Raw genomic sequence first — 27,877 nt, forward strand, 5'->3', positions numbered from 1 at the left:
TTGTGCATCCTTCTTAAACCTGCTTGTAAAATAAACAAATATTCACTGTTATTTTCTGTGGCTTTTCTGTGATGACTTACTGGTGGTGCCGGTGGCATTTTTTGGTGTTGAAGATATAAAAAAGGCAGACTTGGCTTACCGTCTTCAAAGACACATCTGTCCCTATGAAATAAGACCGGACAGATAAGCTGCTAAACTGACCTGGAAACATATGAGTGGTAGTCAACTTCTTTATGCCGTAAAAGTCCGGCATACTTTCCATACAACTAGATTGTTTGCTTCCCTTTCCCCTTTCCTCCCCCTTTTCTCCCTAAGCACTGGCACTCTGCCGAGACGCTTTGCTTTCCGCATTGTTGTCCTCACAGCCGGCCCAGGGGACAGATCGACTGCTCTCCAAAGGCTGTCCGTGCCCAGCTCTAGCCCTCCTGCAGCTTGAGGTCACAGACGAGACGCGGACCCTGCCCCGGGTAGGGAGAGCTGCTCTCCGCCGGGGGAGGACCCGGGAGCGGGGGCGAGGCCGGCGCCGGAAGGAGGGTTCGGTTCCGGGCCGCGCAGTGTCATGGAGTCGCTGTGGCGGCTGAAGCGGTTCGACGCTTTTCCTAAGACCCTGGAAGATTTTCGGGTCAAGACATGCGGAGGAGCGCTGGGTGAGCGGAGGGGCTGCGGGTGGCCGGGGGACCTTAGCGGGCCGCCTCTGGTCAGCGGCTCGGGGCAGCGGCGGGCGCGTTGCGGCGGGGCTGACTGGTTTTTGTCTCCCCGGCAGTGACGGCTGTTAGCGGGCTCATCATGGTGCTGCTTTTCTTCTCGGAGCTGCAGTACTACCTCACCAAGGAGGTAAGTACCGCCGATGGGGCGGGCCTAGCCCCTCGGTGCTGCCTCCCACTCGCGGTGGGCAGCCCTTCAGGGCGGCCGGTGGGCCCTCGCCTCTGCCCCTGCCGGGGCTACCCAGGCAGCAGCTTCGTCACTCATAGACCCAAGGTCCGCGGTATTTTTCTGTGCCCTGGCCGGTCGCCACGGCGGTGGGAGCGGACTGCCCTACCCCGCATGTAGCGTCCCGCCGGGACGGCGCGAAGTCTCGCCGCCTGCGTGCAGCCATGCCGTGCCAAGAAGGGAATGCAAGCGCTGAACCCCTGTTCCCTTCCCCCGTTCAGAGACCTCCCAGTTATTTAACAGCAATGCAAATGGCATGTGCTGGGCTATGCATGGCAGTGGCTCAGCTGTCTGACAAATCTCTTCTGTCTTAAAAATCAGCCCCTGGGCCACAGCACCAAGGGAAAGAGGCCTTTTGATTTGCTTCAAAGTAAATCGGGACTCTGTTTTTTCTTTGTTGCCAGGTTCATCCAGAATTGTACGTTGACAAATCAAGGGGGGATAAACTGAAGATCAATCTAGATGTTATTTTTCCACATATGCCTTGTGCTTGTGAGTAAGACTTCTGAATGGTGATAATAATTTTCGTCCTTGCCAGGAACTCAGGAGGCTCAGTGTGTCCATTACAAATATATGTTTATAGAGAACTTTCTTTGCACATTGGTTTCAGATTTGAGCATTGATGCGATGGATGTAGCAGGAGAGCAGCAGCTGGATGTAGAGCACAATCTGTTTAAACAGCGTTTGGATAAAGCTGGCAATCGTGTAACTCCTGAGGCTGAGAGACATGGTAAGATGCTGTTCTCCCTGTCCTGGGTGGATGATCTGTTAATCTTTCCATTGTATGCCTGTTTTGAGATTTGTGGGGACAAGTGACAGTTGTAGAGTGTTCAAATACCACAAAGTCTTGAAGACCTTGTAGCATGCAGATCAATTAAACTACTGTTATACTCAGTACTTTTGCAGGGAAATCTTTGCCCAGTCCCTCTGAAATTATGACAAAGACTCATGGATGCATTTGAAGAATAAAGTTGCACAGTTGGTGGTCTTTTGGGATTAGAAATCAAGCAGCTGTTCTTGCAAAATTTGGCTTTGGTTGTATCTTTAAGTCATAGTGGGTGAACAAATGGGACTTTGTGGTTCAAGGAAAGAGGCTTTCTCCAGGGAAGGCTCCGGTGATTTAAGTCTAAACTTGCTCCTTACTCCATTAACTTTGTGTGTGTTAATGCACACCTGATAAATATATGTGAGTTGATCTATTTGTTTGCAAGCCGTAATAAGTGATCCTTGGCTACATAAACCTCTACTCTAGATTTTTTACATGTTATTACTTATCCTTGTTCTTTGATGTAAACCAGAAGGGATTCTGAAAAAGCATTTCAGTCGCACAGTAATTGCGTAACTGTTCTGATTTTTCCTTTCCGAAACATTAATATTTACTTATACCCTTTTCTGGGAGTCTAGTTCTGCATATCAACATGACTAAATTTTTAGCTTTTTATCACTTTAGATTTAATATTTCTGTTGTTGACATTAAAAGGCTAAACTGAGCCAAGAGTTGTTTGCAGTAGGCAGGTACAAGGGTTTCTCCAATTGTCATTGGAATGTGGTGATAGTGTTCTTACTACTGTGTCACTTAGCAGCCACCACAGGGCATGACTTTACAAATTATTATTATTTTCTAGGGAATAAAACTATTCTACATGTTGTGAAGCAAGTCCTATATCACTCATAATGTCTCACTGGTCTATTCACTGGTCTACTTAAGACGTGTTTTAACAAAGCCTTTATCCAAGTAATGTCTGATGCCCTAGCAAGGCTTACAGATAGCCAGTTCTTTCTTTGGAGGCTGTTATTGAGAGGACAGATACTATACTCCTTGGACTTACTTCACACCTCAGCAGGCTACATACATACCATTTGAGGTGGGCATTGGGTATAGGATGTGCAACGGCATGTTGTGTGTGGAACAGTCATTATGCATAGAGCAAAACAAGGGTATGAGACAGAGTTTCTAGATGTGTCTCATCATTTTGAATCCTCTTTTCTCTTAGAGCTGGGAAAAGAAGAAGAAAAAGTGTTTGATCCAAATTTTTTGGATGCTGATCGCTGCGAGAGCTGTTATGGGGCAGAGTCAGAGGACATTCGGTAACCTTTACACCTTTTTCCTATCTTCTTAGCACTTGAATCCAGGTATGTTATATGCATATTTTTTTCCAAATGTCTGTGAAGGTCTGTGCAATTAAATCCTGCTCTTAGGCATGTGTTCAGTGAGAAAAGCTGTTGTGGTTTGGCTATGCCTTTGGAAGCTGCATTCAAGAAGATGTTGAGAAGATGCATCTGTACGTTGTTTGGATTGTCTACACACCTGTTTAAGCAGTACAAAAATTGTATCTCAGCAGACAAGAAATTTTCTGGACTTGTTTGGTGTCCAGATCAGAGGTGTTTAGATTATTTTACTGTTATGTGAGCTATCTTGATGTAAAACTTGGTTATGCCCTAGCCTTGCCTTCTCACTTCTGGTGCTGGCATTGCGTCCTTACTGGAGCAAAGACCAGACATCTATGGCTCACACAAACAACAGACGTCTCTTTGTATTTCTCATTCTGCCTAACAGGAAATCACTGCAGGATGGTATCCATGATAGTCCATATCGGTTCTGGACTAATCTTGCCTATTTTTGGCTCAGTGGTAACTAGGCGTGTCCCATCTGTCAAATTGTGTCCTTTACCAGAGATGTTTTCATCTCAAGGGATTCATAATTGCTGCCAACAACAGCAGGAATTTGTTCAACATCTTCAGCAAAACATGAAACCAAGGAAGAAACCTGTTTTTTTTTCTGGTAGCCAAGGTATTATCCACAGGTAGAAAAGTACAAAGAAAGTTTGCAGTTAAAGCCCCCTTTAGCCCAATGTCTTTGCCGAAAAACAGAGGAAAGGAGCAATAGAAACAGGTAGATGCTTTGTTCACATGAAGAAGTTCCAAACTGCTCTTAACTGTGGGACACCGATGTTTTTGTGGCAATTTTTTTTGCCAAGGGCTGCCTTGGCAAAAATGGCCAGGCAGACCCCTCTTCAGACTCCAGTCCTGCATTCAAACAGCATGCATCCTCACCTCCAAACCTCAAAAGGCACATCAAGAGGCTCATGTTCACTCAGGAGCATTACGCCACTTTTCAAGGTCCAGTCCCCAACATTTGTGGTTTTGCTTTGTTAAAGAAGGATCTGTCAAGGATTCAAGTCCTGAGCTGGAGCATTTCTTCTTAATGATAAAGATGGTAAGATGGTGCTTGTGCTTTTTGCAGGTGTTGTAATACTTGTGACGATGTCAGAGAAGCATACAGGCGGCGAGGCTGGGCCTTCAAGAACCCAGATAGCATAGAGCAGTGCAAGAGGGAAGGGTTTAGCCAGAAAATGCAAGAGCAGAAGAATGAGGGCTGCCAAGTGTATGGTTTCCTGGAGGTCAACAAGGTGAGAGAGAGCTTTTGATGTGAACCTACTGCATGATGGTGAGGACTGTGAAAAGGCAGAGTTGGGGCATTCCTCTCCTTTTCCAGCTTTAGGTGCTTACAAGACTGTCATAGGATAACCTCTGGGATCAGCAATGTCTTTGTGCTTGTTATGGGGTTCAGGAGGACAGTCAGGATGAGCCATTGGAAAGAGGCTAATCCTAATTTGTGTTCTGTGGGCTGATAGGAAGTCATGGCAGCTGGAATAGTTTGCCTTTTCCTGCCACCTGGGTACCAAGTCTTTTTACTGAGATTTCTGGAGGAGGAGAGTCACTTCTTTGAGCTTGAAGTTCACCTGCCCTTCTGGTCTTAAGTCAGAGGCTAAAGTGGATGCTGGAGATAGCAGTAACCAGCAATTCGCCTGCAGAGGTCTTGGAGAGAGTGAAATGTTATCTTTTTCAGAAAAACAGTGGAAGCAAGGCTATTGGAGTTGGTTGTCAAGGCTGAAAATGCTCAGAGAGGTGGTTTATGCAAGTGAAGTATAAAAATACACAAGATGCACCAGGTTACTATGTAACCTGTCATTTACATACCCAAATACCTTCTAGAAGGAGTCAGACCCAGGCGGGTTTTTTTGGGGTTTTTTTGTTTTTTTTTTTTTTTTTGGGGGGGTTTTTTTTTTTTTTTTGGAACTTCAAACTCTGTTTTGTTCTTTTTGTGGTTTTTTAAATCCTTGTATATTCTCCCTGGAGACTGCAGTCTTTATTTCTAGAAAGTAGACCTTGTACTCACAAATCCAGACATTGTGATTTGAGCATCATCATAGGTATCAAACTGCTATGGAACCCTCACACACAATATATGAGTAGGTAGTTTCCAAGGGGAATACTGGATGTAGGAATGATCCAAGTGTGAGTGTCACTGAGGAAGTTTCTGGGGCCTTTTTTTAGGCAGTTGGAATTTTGCCCATCTTCATTCTCAACAGGTCTGCAGTTAACATAAGGCATAGGTTTGCTCAGGCATTGAAGATGTAATATAGTATGTGAGCTTGGAACATTCACGTCTTCCAGGGCAGAGTGGATGTGATTTCTAGTAAGTGTCAGGGAGAATTTGCACCTAATACCCATATCCCTTTTGGAGTCCAGGATGAAATGTTACCAGTTTGTCTTTTGCAGATTTTTTTGGGGGTTGGGTTGTTTTTAGAGGAGGGTTTGGTAGGTTAAGTGTGTATTTTTGCATGCTCTTATTTTAATGGATGTATTCATTGGATCACTGCTAATTATTGTTACAAGTGTTTTCTTACCCTGTTTACGCTCACTTTCTTCTTTTCTTTGATACTGTTTTGTATTTTCAAGTCAGTTGCCTACTTGAAGTTAATTCCTCCTTCTCATTTTTATGTCCACTAAATAATATGCAAAGAACAGCTGTTATCCACATCAGTACTTAATTATGGCTTTCAGCATCACTGCCTGTAATGAACATGGGAAATTCATACCTCTCTTAGGATAATGTCTGCTGCTACTGTCACCTGTGAAAATGAGTTGGTTGATCTATGTTTTGTGTAAACAAAATCTTAAAAATCCAAACACTAGTACAACTGCTTTACTTACATAGACTCAGATCATTTAATGAAAGATTACTCTCTCCTGCAGGTAGCTGGAAATTTCCACTTTGCACCAGGAAAAAGTTTTCAACAGTCTCATGTACATGGTAAAGTATTCTCTTTTCCTGCCTGTTGGACCTTTTGATTTCAAGTGTCTCTGACCATTTTCTTATATCTTTGCATTACTGTCTGTAGTAACAACATCACTGCTTCAGTGGAGAGGACGTTGTTGAAGTTCTGTTACAGAGGTTTAGAGCTATAATGGACAAACAGAAAAGTGGTTTCTAGGTGTACTACCACGTAAGTGTGGAAGGACTTGGCAGAGAATGTTTTTGGGCAGTCTCACAGTTCTGCAAAACATTGCTGCTTTGCAGTAAAACAACCTCAGATAAAGTTTTCGGTCCAGGACCTGACTACCGGTACCTCTGGAAGATATGTTTTTCTCTATTCATGAATTTCAGAGTAAAATTTAAGTTGTGAAGGACTTCCTTGAGTATATACATACATACATACATACATACATAAATATAAATAAATATAAATAAATAAATACATGTATACATATATATATATAGTGTGGCCAGAACAAAATCATGGAATGGTTTGAGTTGGAAGGGACCTTTAAAGAACATGTAGTCCACCCCCTCTGCACTGAGCAAGGACACCTTCCACTAGAGCAGGTTCCTAAGAGCCCCATCCAGCCTGGCCTTGAATGTTCCTAGGGACTGGGCATCCACCAGCTCTCTGGGAAACCTGTGTAAATGCCTCATCACCTTCAGCATATACAATTTCTTATATCTAGTCTGAATCTGCACTCTCTTGGTTTAAAAGCATTACCCTTTGTTCTAGCTTGCAGCAGCACAACAGGAGCTGCTGAGACCACCGCCTTCCCGAGAGCATTGGAAAGGGATATCTTGTAGTGCTAGATACTTGCGTGCCAAGATAGTAAATAGACACCAGTGAAAAAGGATGGGAGGGGTTCTTTCCCCTATATAGTATTTCTATACTATAGTATAGTATTCCTAGTGAGTTTATTATCCTTTCTAGAAAGGAACTGGGGACAAAGAACAAGTGAGGATCCGGGTGTTTATACAACCAGGGAAGGGTGGAGCATCAGCACTGAAGGCCAATGGGTTGAGGGCAAAGGGGTGGTACAAAAGCAGGGTCAAAGGGTAACAACCAAGCAGGGTCCAGGAGCAGAGTGACAGGGAGCAGGAACCAATGGGGAAGACAGGAGCAGAGGACATTCTGGAACTGGGGTGGAGAACAGGGATGACAACTCAGGGGTGGGAACAAAAGGGTAACATAACTCAGATGATATAATTAAAGCTGGTGTACATAAACTCATAAAGAGCATTCCTTAAACAGGGGTTACATTCCAGGGCATCTTACTGACCACCTCTCCTACCAAGTCCTGGGATGCAACACTAGCTCAACAGGCCTTATTAGAATGTCTGTTCCCATGTTTGTTATAGCTCCCTTTAGGTATTAGAAGGGGCTCCCAGGTCTGCCCAGAGCCTTCTCTTCTCCAGGCACTCCCAACCTCTCTCCATAGCAGAAGTGCTCCAGCTCTGGGAGCATCTTTGTGGGCTCCTCTGGACTCACTCCAGCAGGTCCACATCTCTCCTGTGCTGGGGATCCCAGATTTGGAGGCATCTCTCTAGGTAGGGTCTCACCTAAGTGGATTAGAGGGGGAGAGTCCTCCCCATCACGTGCTGCCCATGTTACTGGGAATTAACCCAATATACAGATGGTTTCTGGACTGCCAGTGCATATGGCCAGGTCATGTTAAGCTTCTCATCCACTAACACCCCCAATTCCATCTCTCCCAGGCTGCTCTTGACTTGTTCATCCCCAGCCTGTATTGGTATTGGGGGTTGCCGTGACCCAAGTGCTGCACCTTGTACATGGTCATGTTAAACTTTATGAGGTTCACTGGCCCCACTTCTCAAGCTTGTACAGGTTCCTCTGGGTGGCGTCCTGTCCCTCAAGCACGTCAACCTCACTACTCAGGTCGCTATTATCTGCAGAGAGGCTGAGGTGCACTCAATCCCACTGTCAATGCCATTGATGAAGGTATTAAACAGTACTGGTCCTAACATAGACCCCACTTGTTACAGGTCTTCATTTGTATATTGAGCCATTGACCACTACCCTTTGGATGTGATCATTCAACCAACTCCTTATCCAGTGAAGAGTCCACACATCAAATGTGTATTTTTTCCTTCTGTCACTCGCTCCAATTTAATCTGTCCCGCTGAAATAAAGTTCCAAGGAGAGTGTGAATGTGCTTGGTGAAAGTAACAGGTGTATTTAAAGAAAAACAGACACACTTGAGCACAGAAGAAGCAGTTTTGTACAAACAAGAATAAAAAGAAAAGCCTGTTTTTCTCCACAATACTGATGGCTAATAATCAGTATTAATAATAAATAAGTAAGAAAAAAATAAATCACTTACTGTGGCAAAACCTGCTTTGTGTGCTTAAACTATCATGACAACAGCAACCTTAATACAATCAGCATCAATTAAGTCATGGCATATATGTTAACGAGAAGCATCTCTGTATTGCATGTCTCTTTAACAGTCAGGAATACAGGCTGGTTGCCTCAGAGCAAGTACTTTGTGTGCAGAGAAGAGGGGATGAGGTCAGGGTAGCTCTCTTAATTCCATGTCCTCCAAAAGTGCTGCACAGCTGAATTAAAAATTTAGTCAGAAAATACAGATAAAACCCAAAAAGGCTGTGTAGTTACTGCCAACCTCATCCACTAACTTGCTTGTTCCCATTGACTGTATCTGATGGCCTTCTCTTTGTCTGTGGAAAAAGAGTGTGGTTGCTTCCTGGTCTCTCCTTGCCCCTCAGCATGTCATAGGCCTTTCCTGTGCAGGGCTCAGGGCGTATATTTCCCTGCTGAAGAGTCACAGCTTATGAAGCTGATCATTTGTGGAAGCCATTCGACCTCTGAGCTTCCTTGCAGGATTCCTCTGAGCCTCTTTCAGTTCAGCTCTGTCTGAAGGTACCAGACTGCATCCAGAATTAAGGTCCAGGCTAAGCATGAGATGCAGTGGCCTAACGATTTTTTCCGTTTGTTCTCTCTTGCTTTCCTAGTTATTTGTAATGTGTGATTTTCATTTTTACTCAACCTTTACCTTGGCAGTGTTTTCGTGGCACTAGCCAACAAACAAGGAATTTTTCCAGACCCATAAGGAAAATGGACTGCTCACAGCATGGTTGTTTCCTTGTACATGACTCACTGTAACCTTTCTTTGTAATCCTTTGTTTTTTTTCTCCCTTTAATTACAGATAAAGAATTTGACTAGTATTAGAGGACAGAATTCTGTGAGATATTTCCAGAACTATTATCTCATTTGAATCATAGTTCCAGACAAGAACTTAAGTGCTTGTGGTGTTTGAATCCTTCAGTAAGGTCTGCACTAACATGCAGTCCTGTTAATACACTTAACAGAATGTCTACACAGGTTGAATGTCTAAGAGAAGTCTGAATATTCCAAACTGTTGTTCTTGAAAGTCAAATTAAGAGTTCACTAAATAATTTTACTAGACCTACTTGATGCAGAACCCTAATGACTGACAAAAAAAAAGTATTTTTGCTTTTCCTTCTATTCCCTATTGATATGAATCAGTAGAGAATATGGGGGTGAAAAATATCAGTACTGTGGCAAGTTCATTCTACTGCACCATTTTTCTTGCCTCCAGTTAGAGTCTCTACCACGTTTGTACAGCTAATGGTTGGATTTTTATTTTGTGGTGGCATTGAAATACTGAAGCTTGCATATTAGCTTTTCAATTTCTTTGCATTGTTCCTCTCTTCTTATGCTGAGGGTTCCTGTTGTATCATAGATCTCCAGCCACGAAATGGGCATGGGCATCTCTGTGACAGTGCTAGGGGTCCTATTAAGCAGCACTTTGTAGATCTGACTGCAAATGTAATCCTGATCTAAGCTTCTGAACTCTTGTAGTGTGCTTGGTGTTAATGTCTTGAAACTGTAACTTCTTTCCTGGGGAGAAGCAGGTTGAAATGGCTTTATTTCAGAAAGTAGAATAAGAGGGGCTGACACACAAGACAACACTGTATAAGGTGCTATTTTATTTCTGTTTAGTTGTTTAACTTCAGTTACATATGCCTTTATTTGTATAAGGTCTGTGTTCTCAGCTCTCCATTAGAGGCTGAGCACTTTACTATTAGAGGTAGTATTTTATCTTAGCTTTCACCATTACTATAAGTTTTAGTGTGTATTGCTACTCATTCCTAATCTCAGGTCATCAGAATTGTCCTGTCTAGGATGATTCACATGGCTGATCTTATGCTTTGTTAATTACCTGTTAGCTAGTGCATAAATACAGTGCTAGAACTTCTTGGATATGTACTCCATCTCCGTTCTTCTCATTCTGTGTTCCCTGAGAATCCAAGCTGAACATTTGGAAGTGTGTTGCTCTTGAAGCAAGCAATGATGCTGCTTGTCATGGAAAGTTATTGGAAGCATTTAAAATTGATCACTTTAGACTTGCACCATCATGTGGCATCATGTGGCATCATCTGTGACCCCCAACTCTGGAATGTCATACTGGCTGCAAATGGTCATTTGTTTTTCAGTTGCACTGAGGAATCCAGATCACTAGGAAGAGGATTGAAAGAGATTGTGAGGAGGACTGAAACACTTCCAATCAGAATTCTTAACACTGAAACAAGTAGTTTTGACTCTTCTGCATTAAGGGAGGTCAGAGTCAAACATTACTGATACTTAGAATCTTCTGTTTTAAGTAACCCAGCCTCAAATCCTGCTTATTAATTTGGTTCTTGCTTCACTGTTGTCTGTTTGGGCATTTTCTTGCTTTGAAAAGACAGGTGTCTGCTAAGGAAGGCAGAAACTTCCCTTGAAATGGAAAAATATAAAACACCCCTCCCCCCCGAATTATTATAATCTTGAAATAAAGGGCCTGTCAGGAAAAGATATGGGAATAGGAACAACAGTTCTTTACTAGGAAAATTAAAAGAAAAATGCAGTAGTACAAAAAAGAAAACCAAGGGAAAAAAAACCCACTGACAGAGTGAGAATACAACCTGACACCCTGTTAGTCAGGGTGTTGGTGGCAGTCCAATTAAATGGTGACTGCAGTCCTCCGGGAGCAACAGGTTGGTTCTGTTGAAGTAATGATCCTGTAGAAGGTCATAGTTTGGTCTGGTCTTTCTCCTCTGGGAATTCTGGGAAGAAAGGCTGCTGTGGTGTTCTGAGTATCCAAAGATATCCATGTTTAGATGCTTGGCTCCTCCCTCTGGATGGAGCATCTCACAGTGGGATGTTGTAATTTTATCAGTCATGTAATGAGACTCAATGGTCCATTAACAGAAGATTTCCCCCTGGAGGGAGGACGGGTCATGGAAGAGATAAAGAACACTGCTCCACCTGGTTCCAACAGATAATAATAGAATACATACTTTTGGTTAGATCTTGCAATACAACACAAGACAGGCTTTGAATCATAAACTGAGATTTTATGTTTGAGTTATGCAACCTGTGCTGCAGGTTTTGGTGAACTCTCTTTCACTTTTCCATTTGCACAGACAGCCTCCAGCATCAGCTATGCTTATTTATGACTCTGAATATTGTATCTGTTTTCTTTTGAAGAAGTTCACACCTTCTTTCTTTCCTTCCTGTATCAAAGGAAAGAGGATTGATGGGGTGGTTTAGCTGTTGAATCTCTGAAGTTTGTGTTTCAGGGGCTGCTGCCATGTCTGTCCGTGCCTGTACAGTAGCAGCCATCTCCTGCTTCATTTGCAGTATGTGAGAGTGTTCCTGCATGAAGAAACTTCACCTACCTAGTGGTAGGCTCCTACGGAGAGTGAGGTTATCTATATCACTTCCATCTTTCTTGCTCTATGTCTTACAGTCAAGGAAAGCTGAGGGTTCTCATTCCTACTTTAGATTGTCTTTGGGCCATTCTGTTCCTTAGGTGCTATCATCAGTATTTTTTAGAGAAGACATTGGCCAGTATGCTTTTTTGACAGCCAGAGAGCATTTCAGTATCGTTTAAAGTGTCTTATTAGATTCCCTCAATTCCTTAAGAAGAGGATAGTGTTGAAGGTATCATTCAGGACATTCTATCCTGAAGACACACTCTAAATAACTGTGACAGTTTCTGTGATGATGCAGTCTGTATGTGGTCCAAATTTTGTGGTTTTCTTCCACGCTGCATGTCAGCTGGAGGAACAAAGTTATCTTTGAAGATGCTGTTTTTGAGAGATTACTGTTTGTTTTCATCCTCTTTTGTGGTGATGACTGGAAGGAAAACACACAGGTAAGCTGCTCTTTGAGATAATGATGGTCATGGAAAAGAGGCTGCCTATGTGGAGCTACTGAGCTTTGCCTAGAAAGGTGTGAAGCTTTGTTAGCTCTCTAGGAGTCAGATCCACTGGTCAGTTGTACATCTTCATTAGTGTTCTGCTTATCTATTTAAAATTGTTTCTTTCTCTGCTAGAGATTGTTTGACAAACCGATCCTATTTTAACTCATCCTTGGACACTGTGGATGACCCCAAAAAGCCTCTCTTATTTTACCTACTTTTTGATGTTTTGGTTACTGAATTGTGAAAAGATACCAAGTCTTTGACTGCAGTCTGGTTGTCATTTTTCAAGTCCCTTGCCACCTTCTCAGTGTCAGCAAGTGACACTAACTCCTTTTTCTGCAGAGACTGCAGCCTCCTTCTGTGTTCCTTTCCTATTGCCCAACTAGTTGTAGGCCTGTTACTACTGCACAGGTCTCTACAGGTAGCAGTTACTTACCTGAGTTCTTGTCCTGCCCAACAACATACTTGAAAAAAAAATTAGGTGGGACTCGGTCTCTATCAGGACACCAATTCAGTGTGGAGGAGATCCAAATTCTCTGATCACCTGTACACTATTCCTTCCATAGAGGGGGTGTGTATGAGCTCATTCTAACTTCTGTCACAAAATAGTGTCTGTTAGGGACCTGTTTTTATCCCCATACTGAATACTGAACACTAAGAGTCTTACTTCATCCTCAGCATTGCTGAGGACTTTTCTTTTTACGCTAGTGACTTCTATCAGAGTTTGGTTGTCTTGGTGCTGAAAGGTACAAGGTCTCATCCATTTATCGTGGACAAACTTTCCGAGTTAGATCAGGTCTGTTTTGGAGACAAAAATGGCATTTTCATTTGTCACTTCACTATCATCCATCAGAGCTCAAGTTGTACTAGTTGTTGGGAATATTTATATGCTTAATATTTGTCAAGTAGCCCTCTGGAGCAGCCTTTCCTTCTCCATACCAAAAATCATGCTGTTATAGAAGCACCAGCAGAGATGGGGCAGAGGGGATCAGAATTGCTTTGGGAAGGATTCAGAGACACATAAGACTATAAGGCCCTGTAAGTCTCCATGACAGTTACTGATTAGTGCTAAATATATGTTGCACAGTGTTGAATACAAGTGAACAGCTTTTGGAACAAACAAAAAAGGAGTTTACTTAGGCTTGTTTGAGATATGCTATTCAAACATACATTTCCCCTGCCCCCAATCCTTCAAAGGTATTCACTTCTGTGAGGATCTTGCAACAGAATGAAAAAAACCAGCCTCATGGTTTATTATTTTCTCTGTGCATCAGGTGGGATGAAAATAGCGCAGGATTGATTAAGACTAAAAAATGTGTCACCCAATTTTGTATGTTAATATGTTGTAAATATAAACCTTGAGTGTATTTCTGAATAGCTTTGCTCCTAAAATAATCTCTCCTACCTTATGACTGAAAAAGAATCTAAATATAACCAGTATTGTTGTTTGGCATGCTGCTTTGGAGCTCACTTAACATGCATGCACATCCCTCCGTGTTTTTCCTTTCAGTGATTAATTACTACATTTTGAATTCTCTGTTACACTTTAAATCATTGCTTTACCATATATTAGTCCTTTAGCTATCTAGGGGGTCACACTAGCACAGATGTTACTGTTCCCCTTTTTGGTATGAACTTTAAATGCTACTCTACCTGAATATCTTTCCTTTGAAAGGATATTAGCATTTCTCTTTTCTCTCCTACTCTGCTTGTTTTCCCAGTGCATGCTGTTGAGATTAGGTGTTGCACTATCCTTTCTTTTCCTTAGAACTACAGAACTGACATAATTTTTTGCTGAGCCCTTAAATTATTTGCTGAGCCCATAAATCTCCTTTGGAAGGAGCTGTTGATCTTGGCTGCGATTTGAGAAGATTTCCAGGAAGCTAAAAAGAGAGCTATGCCAGGTCATTCTTCTGTGGTTAACAACGTGGAAAAGGTTGAGGATCCTTGTCTTAAATAATTTTAATATGTCCATGCTGGAGATAATGTTTTGGCAAATGTTTAGCTGCACTGTGCAGCTAATGTACTTGAGGGAAATGTGCTGACATGTTAGAGCAACTTCTGCCTTTTCAAGTTAGAGGAGAGAATTATCTCACTTAATCTCATTTGTACAATACATTAGAGAATATCTCCTGGAAATTCATGTTCCAAGTAAGCTGATCTGTGAGTAGTTTGTAGGAACTTTCACAAGGATTAGTAAACCATTGGATTTTTCTAAGGGTAATCATGACAGTTGCAGGTTGAGATGTGGTTTCAAGTCAGTAACACCTGGCAGAGGGCTCAGACTCAGCTTTGCTCATTCCTTCTCTTAGCTGCAACATTTTCTGTGTTGCTTCCTGTCTCATTCCCCTCTTCGCATCTTTATGCCGCTTCCATATTCCTTTTACTTTGCTCCTGTAAGATATTTTTTTCCATAAAACTCCTCCCCAGTTTGAAAGGTGGTGTCCTATCTCACCTTGGAGCAATGTGTTTGGGTGGCAGTCTTCAGTTTCTTGGAACCTTCGCATGTTTATTGAGAGAGTCCTGAATGGCTGTAAGTGCAGTTAATCCTCTTTTAGGGGTTAAGGACTGACTTTTGAAGTCCAAGGAGACTCTGTGATTGTTCAAGTCAGAAATGCGGGATGGGAAGAATTCTTCAGATAGACAGCAGTTGTTAAAACTGTGTTACTAAAACCATGAAGAAATCTTGATTCTATAAAGCAGAGTTCTTGACAAACTTAAGATGTTTAACAGGTATCTTTATTTTGCCTATTAAGAGTGGTTAAGGAAACAACAAAATGTGTTTGTTTCTTCTGAAATAGGAGTCTTTGGTCTTAGCAGACAGTCTTGTAAAGATTGTCTGTTCTTTTCCCTTGTCCTGTTCCTTATCTTAGCAGACTAAATAGCCTGCTGGTTTATGTTAAACTAAACATATATCTGCAACATAGAGTATGTACATCTGTGCTTAGCATAATCATCAGTGATCAAGGAGAACTAAACCTGTGGACTGGTGGAAGACTGTTTTAGAAACTGAACTGCTCTATTGCAGTAAATCACTTATTGGAGAGGAGTTTTATAAAAATTACTTAGTTGTGGAAAGCATAGCAGAGCACTCTGGGAACATTTTGTTTTCAATAGCTAGAACTATTAATAGGGGTCACACAGAATGTAAATCTAGTGCAGCATGTTAGTTAATGTCTGGTCCTTCTCAAGTGGTGCCCTAGTATTTCTCTGGCAGTGTGCTATTCCTGTAAGTTCTGTCATGCTTGCTAGTACTCAGTACAACTTGACACCTACCAAGACATGTGGCCACACAGATGATAAAGCTGATAAACACCATAATCCTGCAAAGGGTTCTAGGAGCACAGCTACCAAGAGGATCATCCCTCTGCCTTTCTGCATCACTGTGCCGGTGCAGCTGTGGGATGAACCTTACTTTGGAGTTGTTCTGACTGGAAGAATATCCTCACATAAAGCAAGACTTGCACTTCAGCCTTTTACAGAATCTGAGCTGGCTCATGACTGAAAGGTGGGTGAGGTAGGAATGAGCTGTGGGACCAAAAGCTGGTGGGACAAAGAAAGTTTTATTCCTTTGGTGGTATGAAATCATAGAATATCCTGAGTTAGAAGGGACCCATAAGGATAGTCACGTAGGTCCAGTTTAAATGCAGATGCACCAAAGCCAGGATCTCTGTGGCATTTTGTTATAACTGAAGGTTAGCCTGCTAGAATCTGTACAAAAGGCAGCAAGACTTGGCACTTGACTGGTAGCTAAGCCATGGAACTCTTGACTTAGGTGCAAATAACAGTGCAGCATGAAACAGCCTGGTGTTGCTGGTAACTGTTAAGAAAAATAGCATAGCATAATGCTAAGGCCATTTCTCCTTTCCTTTCCTTGCCCTCTATCACATATACTTCCAGATTTTTATTAGGAATTTTTTTTTAAAAGTTCATTGATACAGTTGTCAGCACAGGCACTGTGGTGTCACTGTGCTAGTGGCAGTGACAAGTCTGTGGTCCAGACAGAGACATCAAAAGGAATATCTGAAGCCAGTGCAGCTCTGAGAACACAGAACCATTGCCTTAATTGCAAGTAATGCAGCCTTAGTCTCTGCAAAATGGAATGACTTCTTCCTACATGAGAGCCTTAAGAGGAGTGTAACTTTTCTCTAAAAAATCCTTTTTCTCTGATTCTGCTGCTTTTCTTCTGTATTTTTCTTTCTCTTCATGGATTCCTCAGCCTCCTTTGGACTGAGTTCTTTTGGAATCCTCCTTCATGGGGACCTCTGCTTATCTCAGTTCTTATGATTTGAAGAAAACTCCCGAGCTTGTTAGAATCTCATTTCTCGTATTTATTAGAAGGTCATCACAAAACTTGGCAGGTCTCTCCAGACTAACTGCACAAGCTTTACAATCTGGTACATTTCTTTCTTCTGATGGTACAACAAGGCCTTGTAGCTCACCCTGTGCTTGAAAGCACAAAATGGCCCCAAATTACGCAGTGCTTTTATCTTTATACTTATTCTTACTCAGTTAACAATAGACACATATATTATTTTTCTTAATGACCCAAAGACCCATCACCTGTGTTCTGCCCTGCGGCATTTTCTGTCCAATCACTTACTATTACCCAAAAACCTCTAGAAGAAGAATATGAAGAAGAAAGAAGAAGGACAAGAGACAACACCTTAAGTCCTCCATCTTGTCTCCTGTTCTCTAAACTAACTCTTTCACCCAGTGACTTAAGAAAATTTTGTAATCTACACGCTTACACTTTGAGCTATTTCTACCTAACTTTAACAGTTGTTTTCATGTATCACCATGAAAACATGCTCATGAATTTCATATTATATGAAATTCAGTGTTTTTCTGGATCTTAGAACTAAGTATCAGAAACAAGGGCACACACTCTGTATCCCAGACTCCAACAGAGGAGTGCACTTTAGGGTTAGCATTCCCTTTTCTAACTGTACATTCTCTGTTTTGCATGCATATCTCTGGGTTTTGTAAGGATTTTATATAAATACAAGTACAGTTTCTGGTGGTTTGCTGAAAAATATTAATTGAAAAAATAAGAGCTCACAGCACACTCAAGTAAATGTTTTATAGGAGAGGCTAGTTCAAATCAGATCTTCAGCTTTGCAGCTGTCGTCGTTTGCTACTGGCCAAATACCAGTCACCCAGGAAAGTTGTTTGCATACACTCTCTTGCTCTCAGCTGGGCAGATAGGGAAAAAAATTAACAAAGGGCTTATGAGTTGAGATGAGGACTGAGAGAAAGCACTCTTAAGGGCAAAACAGATTAAAATTTAAAGGTATAAAGTTAATTTATTGTTAACAGAGTCAGAGAAGTAAAATAAGCCTTTTTAAACACCTCTTTCTGCTCCCAGATGCTCCCTCTTTCCCACTGACAGTGCAGGGACACAGGGTGTAGGTGTTTTGGTCAGTTCATCACATGAGATCTCTGTTTGCTCAGGGAAAGGAGTCTTTCCTCTGCTATGGCATGAATTCCTCCCACAGACAGTCTTCCCAAAACTATTGTGGCATGTCACTCATCCACGGGGTGCAGTCTTTTAAGGACAGGCTGTTCTAATCTGGAAGCAAGGGCTCTCTCTCTCTCTCTCTCTCTCTCTCTATTTGGGACTCCCACTCGATCACAGCTTTCTCTGGCATGAGCATTTTTCCCATGGGCTGCAAGTGGGTCTCTGCATTCCCCATGGATTTCATGCATGACAGGGTGACAGTTTGTTTCACCATAGTCCTCACCATGGCTTGCAGAGGAATCTTGCTTTTGACACTTGAAACAACTCCTCCAACACTGACCTTGGTGTCAGCTTGTTGTTCTCTCTCACATACTCTCACTTCTTCCTCTTCTCTGACTACAAGAAAAACTGCTCCTCGTAGGTGCTCTTGATAACAAGTTCCTCTAATTTAAAGATTCCTACAGGATCCTGCAGCTCCAAGAGGTTGATCATGTCTAGGTTCCAGACTGGAGAGTCTCTCACCATATTTCTGCTGCCAGTTGTGCGGCTCCGCCACCACCGAGCAGGCAGTGGTGGCCACCACGGCACTGGTGCTATTTAACACCTCTCTTCATGGAGGGCACTGGGAAGGAGAAGCTGCTGCCACTGTCCCTGCCCTTCTTCCTGTGGCACAGCTGGCTAGAGGCAGCCAGGCAGGCAAGGCTCTCCACAGGCTGCACTGGGATGGCAGCAGCTGTGGCACCTCGCAACCCCTGGAAAAAGCTGTGCGCATACTGTTGCCCTGGAAATTGAAGCTTTCTGATAATGTTTTCATAGTTTCAGTTACTTTCCCATGAAAGTTCTATAAACATAAGTTGTTTATCACATTCCTTCTAAGAAACGTCTTTTGATGGATGTTTCTCAAGACCAGTGTGTTTGGGAAGGTGGTAACTTAATTATCCAATCCCTGGTCATTGTCGAGAATATATAAATACTGGAGTCAGAGAATAAAGGCATTGTTTTTTTTCTGTTCTGACACTGAGAGGTGTTTGTGTGAATCATTTCATGTCCTCTAGCGACACACATGCTGTTTTGATTTTCTTCTGAAGTATGTCATCCAGAGGCATTACCAACCTCTCTAATTGGGCCAGCACCGTGTCCATTTTCAAAGTCATTAGAGATTGGCTCTGTTGGACATAGTGGAAGCTTCTAACAGCCTCTTACAGAAGCTACTCCTGTGGCTCTCCCTCACTTCCAAAAACCAGGCCGTACCAAATCAACACATCAGCTTGTCTTGTGCTAGGCTCTCAAGGGAGCAGTATTTCTAATATTTGTTAATAATGTAGCAACACTTGGTGATCTGACTCCATCACTCCTTAAGTAATAGCCCATGATTGTTGAACTGTGTTTTACTTTGCTAAAGTGGAAAGTGAGCTCATAAATTTGCCTGTTAAAATGGCCACAGCCTCTGGCTTCTTTGAGATGACTGTGTGACTTTGGATAAATGTGGTAGGAGTGATACTGAAATGGAGTTGCAACTTATAATTTCATCCTGAGACTGATGCTTCTGGTATTGCATAAAGTCATTTAAATAGCAAACTAAAAGATATCCCTTGCCTCCCACTGCCCGTATCTCTGCCAGATCCCTTCTAGGGGTGTGTGGTGCTGCCAGCATTTTCACATTGCTGTATGTGGGAAGACTAAATTCCCCAAATCCCAGTGCTGGTGACAGTCACTGCAGCCCTACCAGTGGTTTGTAAATACTCTGCTCAGGCCATCCCTGCAAAAACTTCTTCTTTCCTGGTATGTTTTCTGGGCAGCAGGAGCAAGGCTGATAGGCAGACTGCTGAGAGTTACTAAGATGATGATGATGATTTTTAAGGGCACTTGCATGTGATATTAAAGCATGTGCTCTGCTCAGCTGCTAGTTTAGATCTGCCATGCCTCTGTGTTTTACAATAGTGAGAAGAATTATGTGTAGCTAACAGCAAAGCTTTACTTTCTGGCTTCTAGGATCTTGTTTTTGCCCTAGATGAAGAATACATGCTGGTGAGGACTGAATACCTGACCTGAAGTAACCCCAAATTAAATTTACTTCCTTTGTTCTAGCAGTGGCTCTGTGTCAGGAGCAGTATTACAGGAATTTTATCTATCACACACCCTACTGTGCAAGCAAGAGAGAAACCCAGGCAATTTTCTTGCTGTTTTAGATTGTGATGGAAATGAAAGGAGCTCTCTTACTGCTAGAATATGGTAGACAGACATTACTGTTATGACAATGTGAGCTATATTGTTAACTATTCTTTTATTACAGTTCACGATCTGCAGAGCTTCGGACTTGATAATGTAAGTGTTCCTAAGGTAGTGTTCTAGTTCTCTTAGTCTATTTTCCTTCTGGATTTCCCTCCCATTGCCTCATTGAGATCCTAGATTGCTGCAGATTTGGCTTCTTGAGTCTAAGCAGAACCTGGGTCCTGCTTTCACAGAGGACTCTGAAATACATTCTGTGACATTTCCATGCTGTTTGGCAAGCCTGTCACTTGGCAAGCCTCTATTGCTGAGCCTGCCTTTCTCCTTAATCCTTGTTTCATAGTTTCTTAAGGTTGATACTGTCACAACTGCTTCTGCATCTGTTGGAGTTTATCTTGTGCTGGGAGGAAAGCAGATGATGTTCAATACCTATTCCTCCAGCAGGAGGAGGCAGCTGATAGCATGTGCTCCTATGGCAGGGAGAGTAGTGGGTGGGAGAGTTTGCTCTGTAGATGGGAGGAAAAGGCACCGAGATCGGAGGATTTCCAGCAGAAGGAGAAATTCCTCATCTTGAAATCTCCTATGAATAAAAAAGAGCCAATGTTTTGGAGTTTACTGTCAGGATACACAGAGAAAGGGAGCACCTGTCTATATTCTAGAGCCATGCTCAGGAAAATATACAAATCATGAACTTCAGGCCCCTTACCTTGCCCCTCATGTGCTGTGCAGCTGTTTGAGTTATTAGCATTTCCATTTCAGATCAATGTGACGCACTATATCAAACATCTCTCATTTGGAATGGATTATCCAGGCATTGTGAACCCTCTGGATGGGACAGCCGTCATTGCACAGCAAGGTAAAAGCCATCTGAAAGAAGTCTCTTTTTAAGTGTCTGTATTGATAAGTGTTGGAAGAGAGCAGGAGAACAGAAAAGTTTCCAGTTTTAACAAAAACCCTGACAGTGTTATGTGAAATGTGACTCCTCCACCTTGTGCTCTTTCTGGAGCAGCTGTCTCCATTAACCTGGAAGAAATCTGCCAACATGCTTGGATTCTGTGACCTTTCTGAAAGATATCTCTGTTCAGTGTTCATGGATGCACAACAGCAGGTACAGCACGTCATTATTAAAGTCCTACCTCAGATATGGTTCAAGGAGAGTCCTGTCTAACTACTACGTGCAGTGAGAGAGAACCAGAAGCTGCAGGGTCGAGAAAAAAGGCCTAATTGGTAGTTTCTGGAGAGCCGTGGTGTCTGCCTGACCTTGGCATACCCAACAGTAAGAACTGGAAAAGCTACAGTGAAGTTGATATGTTGCTGATCTTTTTTAGATAGCTCCAGATTTGCTGGCTTGAGAATGAAAAACAGTTTTTTCCTCATGGTGCTGCTGTTCATGAGTTTATTTCTACAAGCCTGCTTTTCTATGAAAGGTCCTTTACATGTCACTGCAGTTTTTTTTTTAGATCCACTGAAGTCTGAAAAGTTTGTCTTTGAAAGTAATTGGAGCTGTATGTAGTAATGCTTGGAGAAGGAAGTCATTTCCTTTGAATTGATGATAGCATTGTTAGTCCTACGTGAATCTCTTCTTTTAAGAGTTTTCTCTTAAAAGTTTTCTACCATTGATTTTGATCCTTTTACCCAAATCAGAGGATGACATTTAAAAACAAGTACAGAAAAATTAAAAGGCGTCATAATGTTCAATACCATTATGATGCTGTAGTTATTCTGTGGAGTAACAAACTATCTGAGTAGGAAGACCTATAGCTGACTGGTAAATTTCTGCATAAGCTCAAGCTTTTCATCCTGAGCCTTAGGAAACCAGTTGGTAAGTTCTTGAAGAATTCATTCTAAAGACATGCTTCAGTAAAGAAGTAGGAGCAGTAAATTGCAGGTCAAATTTATGCTTATTGCAGCTAAAGATACCATATGCAAGAATTACTTCTGCTGTAGAAATGGAAGAATAATCTTCTCTAGGGAATTTCATAGAAAGTAGTTTTTTTCTTGCACTGTATTATCCTTAAGAGAACTGAAGGAACAGGCTGGTCTGAGACAACAGAAGGGATTCTTCTGTTTTTTTCTTCATTAGTCCAGATCTTTCTTTTCATCTGCTGATACAATAAATACCATGCTTCTACATGAATAAACTGGAATGTTAATTGAAGTTGATATGAGATACTCGTTTAGATGAGTATGTTATAGCGCTATGTTTTAAAAATAAGAAATTTTCCTGGACTAGAATCGAATTTGCAAGAAGTTTTACTGGTAAAGTTATAGCAAGATTATAGAAGATTTTCCATTTAGTCAAGGCCAAAATGAGTTTTGGTTGGAGCAGAAATGAGATTCACTTTGGCAAAAGGAAGACACATTTCAGACATTAACTTTACTGTCCTTGAAAGCCTGCAGCAGCTGTTGTACAGAAAGATGTTCCCTGACAAGCTGAACAAAAAGTACTTTGTGTCTACTTGGCCCATCAGTGAAAATCTTCCAGCTTACTGATGGATATTAATTTTGTCTCTCCCTGTCTTTGCTTATAGCTTCCATGATGTTTCAATATTTTGTCAAAGTGGTCCCCACTGTGTATAGGAAAGTAGATGGTGAAGTAAGTACCGTTTTCCCTGTTACTTTGACAAATGAAGCCTTCACTTTCTCTCACATTCTTGATGCTGACAGTAATGGTGGATCCACATGTGTTGCCAGATGTATACCAGGGGCTGTATTGTACATTCAGTACTTGGAGCCCCCAAGTGTGGAATTTAGTAACTAAACTGGGATAATATCTTCTTCAGCTTGGATTGTAATTTGTTTCATATAACTTAGTAGGGATGATAGAACATAATTTCATTTTACAGAAACCCAGTTTAATTGCTCTAAGAATAGGACGAGTATGAACAATGTGTATAATGGCAGGGCACAAAAGAATGCTGGAGGGTGATCTTCATTTATGTGAAAATAGGCTATCTCTGTTTTCTCCACACTGCTGCCTCTATGTATTGTTTTCATTTTTCTCACTCTTGATTATTTATGGCTTTCTGCCATCAGTGTTGTCTCCTGAAGCATGCTTAGCAGGACTGCATTTTGGTAGATGAAAACACATACTCGGAGTTGAGAGGGACAACTTATGCCATTGTGTTCCAGCAGAGACCAAATAGTCCAGCCTGGGTGTGACGCTTCCCTCATGCTGTGGGCTAGCTGCAGCTTTAAATGGCAGCCTATAGTAAAAAGTAACTTGATAGCAAATACCTGATCCTGGTAAAACTCTTCATGACTCTTTCTAACCACTAACCAGGCTGCCCACATGGGCAGGGCTACACTGGTGTGGTTCCCTGATCTCATGTTTTAGTAGCCTATTTCCTATTCCCTGTTAGCAAAACAATGTTTGCTGTGTTTGTTTCCTGGTAGGTGGTAAGAACTAATCAGTTCTCAGTTACACGACATGAGAAAATAGCGAACGGGCTACTGGGAGACCAGGGTCTGCCTGGTGTCTTTGTGCTGTATGAGCTTTCCCCCATGATGGTGAAGTTGACAGAGAAACACAGGTAAGAGACATTTCATTCTATTTCATTCATCCTTCATTGATTTTGTCATTTTGCATAGCTTGAAACTTCATCCTCACTTAGACATGACAAGGCAAATGCCTGAAATTTATCCAAGCCCCTTCCTAGCCAGTGGAGAGGAAAAGGTGCTTACTGATGCTCTTCCTCTCCATGTGAACCCTGGTTAGGAATTGAGCTTTTTCTGTTACTATGTTAAGTGTTGTAATCCAGTATCAAGATGGAAAAGGGAAGTGGTGCAAGGAGAACTGTGATATAATGGTTCTTGGTTCAGACTTCTAATGGAAAGACTAGATTTACAGAGCAGACCCATTTTACCAGCAGCACCCACACAGTCCAACCGGTTCCATACTCTGCATTTGCTATAGCTTTTCTACATTTTGCAGCCAATATGGAACCTCTTCTCTCTGGGTTAATGGCTGGCATGCAGGGGAAGGGAAGGGGTTGTAGCTGTCCAGTCTTTGAGGTTCATAATGGGAGACAGAAAATGTCTTAAAATGTATTAACGTGTGCTTAGGAATTTAGTTACTGTGTTACATGACCCTGCTCTGCATTCTTACTGGGTAGTAATGAATAATGTTTTAGGGATTAAAAGCCCATCTTTTAAGTTTACAAATTCAGTACTTCTCTTAGTGCTGCTGACTAAAAGTAGCAGTGACAAACTTCATTCTGTAGCCAATAGAGGTTAATTAATTCTTTCATCTGAGAATTGTCAGCTATGAATATTTAGGTAATGCATACTTATATGGTATGATGAACATTATTATAATTATCAGTTAATTGTTATGTACCTGACATTGGTATCTGAGCTTATGCTGGTTGTTCAAATTCTAGGTCCTTTACTCACTTTCTCACTGGAGTTTGTGCCATTGTTGGAGGCATATTTACAGGTATTGCACCTTTCAATCATTTTGCTTTCTAAAGTGTAAACATTTACTATCTTATGCTTTTCCAAAGTTTGCATATCTAGTAATAAATCCCTGTTCGATGAAGAGAGGTGATTTCAGCCTTCAGGAAGCAATGTACTATGTTCTGCAGAGGCACAGGAGTGGCATCAGACTGTAGTTAGCACTGGAGGCTTACCAGATGTTATAGATGAAGTAGACCTATTACAGCATTTCATTTCATTAGACCTGTAGACCTGTCATAATATTTAATTTTGGTGCTCTACGGGACATTTTGTTTTCAAACAAAGCTGTTCTCCACAGAACGTATCAAAGTGTCTGTACTTTCATTCTTAGGCAGCTTGGGTCTGTAACCAAATAGTTGTTTTCTTGTGGAACCAAAGCCGGTAAAATCTATGAACCCAGGTTGCCATGGGCATATATCAAACTGCTCCTAGACATAGGAGCTCCAGCTAATGTTTTGCAAGGACTAGATGGGGTTTTGTGAGGAGAAGCTGTTCTGCAGCTCCATCTAAGTATATGCACTTCACTCTCATTGGTGGCATCTGGAATAGCTCAGCTCTGTGCATGGGAACAGCCTTGGTCCAGCCATGCTCAGGGTGTTCATAGTCAAAGATGTGGGTGTTCAGAGCCAGCCTGAAGATGTGGTCAGGGACCTGAGAAGCCAGTTTCTGTGTCACATAACACCTGTGTCACATACCTATAACATCATACCTTTATCTGCAAGGTTTTCCCATCATCTGAGGTGTCATAGTGCTCAATTAACCTGATACTGTTAAACAGAATTTCTCTCTGTAATAAATTTTATCCTATTCATCTCCCTGATTTGAAGAATCATTCAAAAATTACTGTCATGACAAATTCAAGTGCTCTTTAGCACTGACTGGGTTTTACAGCCAATTCGTGTTTGCTGCCATACACCATGCTCAGACTCTCTCTGTTCTAGAGATCAAATCGACTGGTGGCCAATAAGGTAAATTACTTGTACAGCAATAGTGTGGCCAAGAGGACCAGAGCAGTGATGTCCCCTACTGCACAGTGGTGATATGCCTTGAATCCTAGGTTCAGTTCTGGACCCTTCATGGTGAGCAAGACATTGAGGTGCTGCAGTGAATCCAGAACAGGGGAAGGAGCTGGAATCTAGATCCGATGAGGAGTAGGCAGAACCTAGGTCTGATGAGGAGTATGCAGGGATGCTCAGCCTGGAGAAAAAGAAGCTCAAGAGAGACCTTCTCACTCTCTACAATTACTTGAAAGGAGGTTGTGAAGCCAGGTGAGGGTCAGTCTCTTCTTCTAACAGGGACAAGACAAAAGCAAATTGCCTCAAGTTGCACCAGGGAAGGTTTAGAGGTTTTAGGATATTAGGGAAAAAACTTCATCATGGAAAGGGTTGTCCAGCTGTGGCACAGGCTGCCCAGGCAGTGGTAGAGTCAGACTCCCTGGAGGAATCTAAAAGACATGTAGATGTGGTTTAGCGGCGGGTTTGGCAGTGCTGGGGACAATTGGACACTAAGACCTTACGGATCTTTCCCAGCCTAGATTATTCTATGCTATTCTGAAGTCACCTCTGTAACAGTGTTCATGTAACAGTATCAAATTGATTCCACAAGTAGAGATAATTTCAGGGTAAAACAACCACACAAGAGTCATCTGAAGTATTACTCAAAGACCAAATATTAAGTCAAATAATTCTATATTATATAGTAATAAACATAGGATTCAATTCCCATTTTAGCTGCAATGCTTTGCAGCTAAAATATCATATTGAAATGTATGTCTTTGTAGAGAGCCAAGTAATCATTTACTTATTCCTTTGGTTGAGGTTTTGAATAAAAGAAAAAATACAAAGCTTTATAAAATCAAATAACTGAAAAAAGGCTCTCTAGCAGCCTTTGTGTTCCCTCTCTGGCAGGAGCTCAAGGTTCTTGTCCTGTGAAAACCTTGGTTGTCTGGGGTTTGTGGTAGAGTAGACCCATTCTGAGTTTTTCTGAGGTCACAAACAGGCACTGAATTAATAGGCTTCTTCAGGGCCTATTAGAGAGAGTTTTGGGCAAAATCCTGCAGAAAGAATTAAAGGCAGTGGTTTGTATTGTTTTGTGTCTGGTGGGTGTACATTGCCATCTCCAATAAAAGGCATATGTCAAGAGCAGCATATGGTACTTTAAAGGTTGTTGTGAAATGAGCAAGAAATGGGAAACATGCCCTTTGCAAGCTGAGTCAAGACAACAATGTGGCATAAAGCTCTCCACATCAGCTTCCTCTCCAAACTCCTCTCAGTCATCAGTAAACACACATGACTCAGCCTGTCTCTTTTACTTCTGAAAAAGGGATCTTTTCTAGAGAAGCATGATCACCTTTGTCCTGCAGGCTGGGTCTTGTCTGTCCTGAGGAGATGAGGACTTTATTCTGAGCAGCAGCAGCAGCAGCAGAACCTTTTTCTGTGTGGTGGACCTGGGATTCCTTTCCTCTGACAACAGGGTTTGTGTTTTCTTTCCTTGGGAGTTGTTCTCTCTTTGAGGCATGTCTGACTCATCTGTTGGTTTTTTCCTTTTAGTTGCAGGTTTCATTGACTCCCTGATCTATCATTCAGCACGTGCCATCCAGAAGAAAATTGAACTTGGGAAGACAACATAAATAAGCAATGGCATTGACCCATTTAAAAACAAACAAACACAATCAAAACAAAAACCAAACCAAACAAACAAAAAAAACAAACAAAGAAACAAAAAAAACCCAAGCCTCCAAGGAGAACTAAATAGGCTCTTTGAAACGCAAGTCATCTGCTGAGAGTGCACAGGAGAAGGGGTTTTGAATTTCCAGATGGCCCTAACCACTCATATGTTATTGTGCCCTCATTCTTTGGCCTTAGTCTGTGGATAGAACAACTTGAACCTTGCGGTTATAAAGATTCGTTATCATCTGGCTCTGCAGAGCTTACTGTCAAATTCCTTTTGTGTCAGTCCATGTTTGTCCAGTTCTGTTCCCCTTCCCAACAGAGGTGCTGGAGATACTGCATTCTGTTTGCCTCTACAAATAATGCACTGTATTGTCAAGAGACCTGTAATGGATTGAAGTTGCTATCAAATAAGCTTTCTAGCAATACCATCAGGGATTTTCAATTTTTCTTTAAAAAGTTTCTGGGTGTGCTAATGCTGTATGTCAGACCTCCATGAAAATGTGCTGAATCCTATCTGTTGCCTTCCAGCCATCCTGGGCTGCACAAGGAGCCTAAGCATTTGGGATGTGCGTTCTGTGCTGAGGGATATCCCAATAGTTCTTCTTATGAAAGATGCAAGTTGATGTTTTGGGGGGAAAAAAAGTGTCTGGAATTTTAATTGATTTTTTAATTGGACTTTCTTAATTTCCCCTTGTTGTATGTTTTCAAATAAAGTCCATCCTCTGTTCTGGTAAGGCGTATGGAAGAATAAATTATTTTAATTAATCCTGA

General features: G+C 41.8%; 1 protein-coding gene across 2 annotated transcripts; it reads left to right on the top strand.

Moving 5' to 3' along the window:
* The first annotated feature begins 425 nt into the window (after positions 1–425).
* On the top strand, positions 426–27,840 carry ERGIC3 (ERGIC and golgi 3). 2 transcript variants are annotated; one of them, XR_001524694.3, is made up of 14 exons: positions 426–647; positions 764–834; positions 1,335–1,422; positions 1,541–1,660; positions 2,925–3,018; positions 4,175–4,340; positions 5,971–6,028; positions 20,041–20,072; positions 20,736–20,832; positions 22,508–22,572; positions 23,373–23,509; positions 24,359–24,414; positions 26,797–26,907; positions 26,984–27,840. XR_001524694.3 is itself a non-coding variant. In XM_015647562.3 (13 exons), the coding sequence occupies exons 1-13, from the start codon at positions 560–562 to the stop codon at positions 27,061–27,063; spliced, it is 1,152 nt and encodes a 383-aa protein (XP_015503048.1). In that variant the 5' UTR covers positions 435–559; the 3' UTR covers positions 27,064–27,840. The 2 variants fall into 2 exon arrangements, 1 of the variants encoding a protein (XP_015503048.1); XM_015647562.3 differs by lacking the exon at positions 26,797–26,907 and having other exon boundaries at positions 435–647.
* Positions 27,841–27,877: the final 37 nt, after the last annotated feature.

The sequence above is a fragment of the Parus major genome, chromosome 20 (assembly GCF_001522545.3).
Source record: "Parus major isolate Abel chromosome 20, Parus_major1.1, whole genome shotgun sequence".
Taxonomy (NCBI): Eukaryota; Metazoa; Chordata; class Aves; order Passeriformes; family Paridae; genus Parus; species Parus major.

What these genes read in the sequence shown, in the direction of transcription:
- ERGIC3 (XM_015647562.3), top strand. Translation starts at nt 560, where the DNA reads ATGGAGTCGCTGTGGCGGCTGAAGCGGTTCGACGCTTTTCCTAAGACC. An exon ending in GTTTCCTGGAGGTCAACAAG is followed by an intron (nt 4,341 to 5,970) that starts GTGAGAGAGAGC and finishes TCTCTCCTGCAG; the next exon opens with GTAGCTGGAAATTTCCACTT. An exon ending in AGCCGTCATTGCACAGCAAG is followed by an intron (nt 20,833 to 22,507) that starts GTAAAAGCCATC and finishes CTTTGCTTATAG; the next exon opens with CTTCCATGATGTTTCAATAT.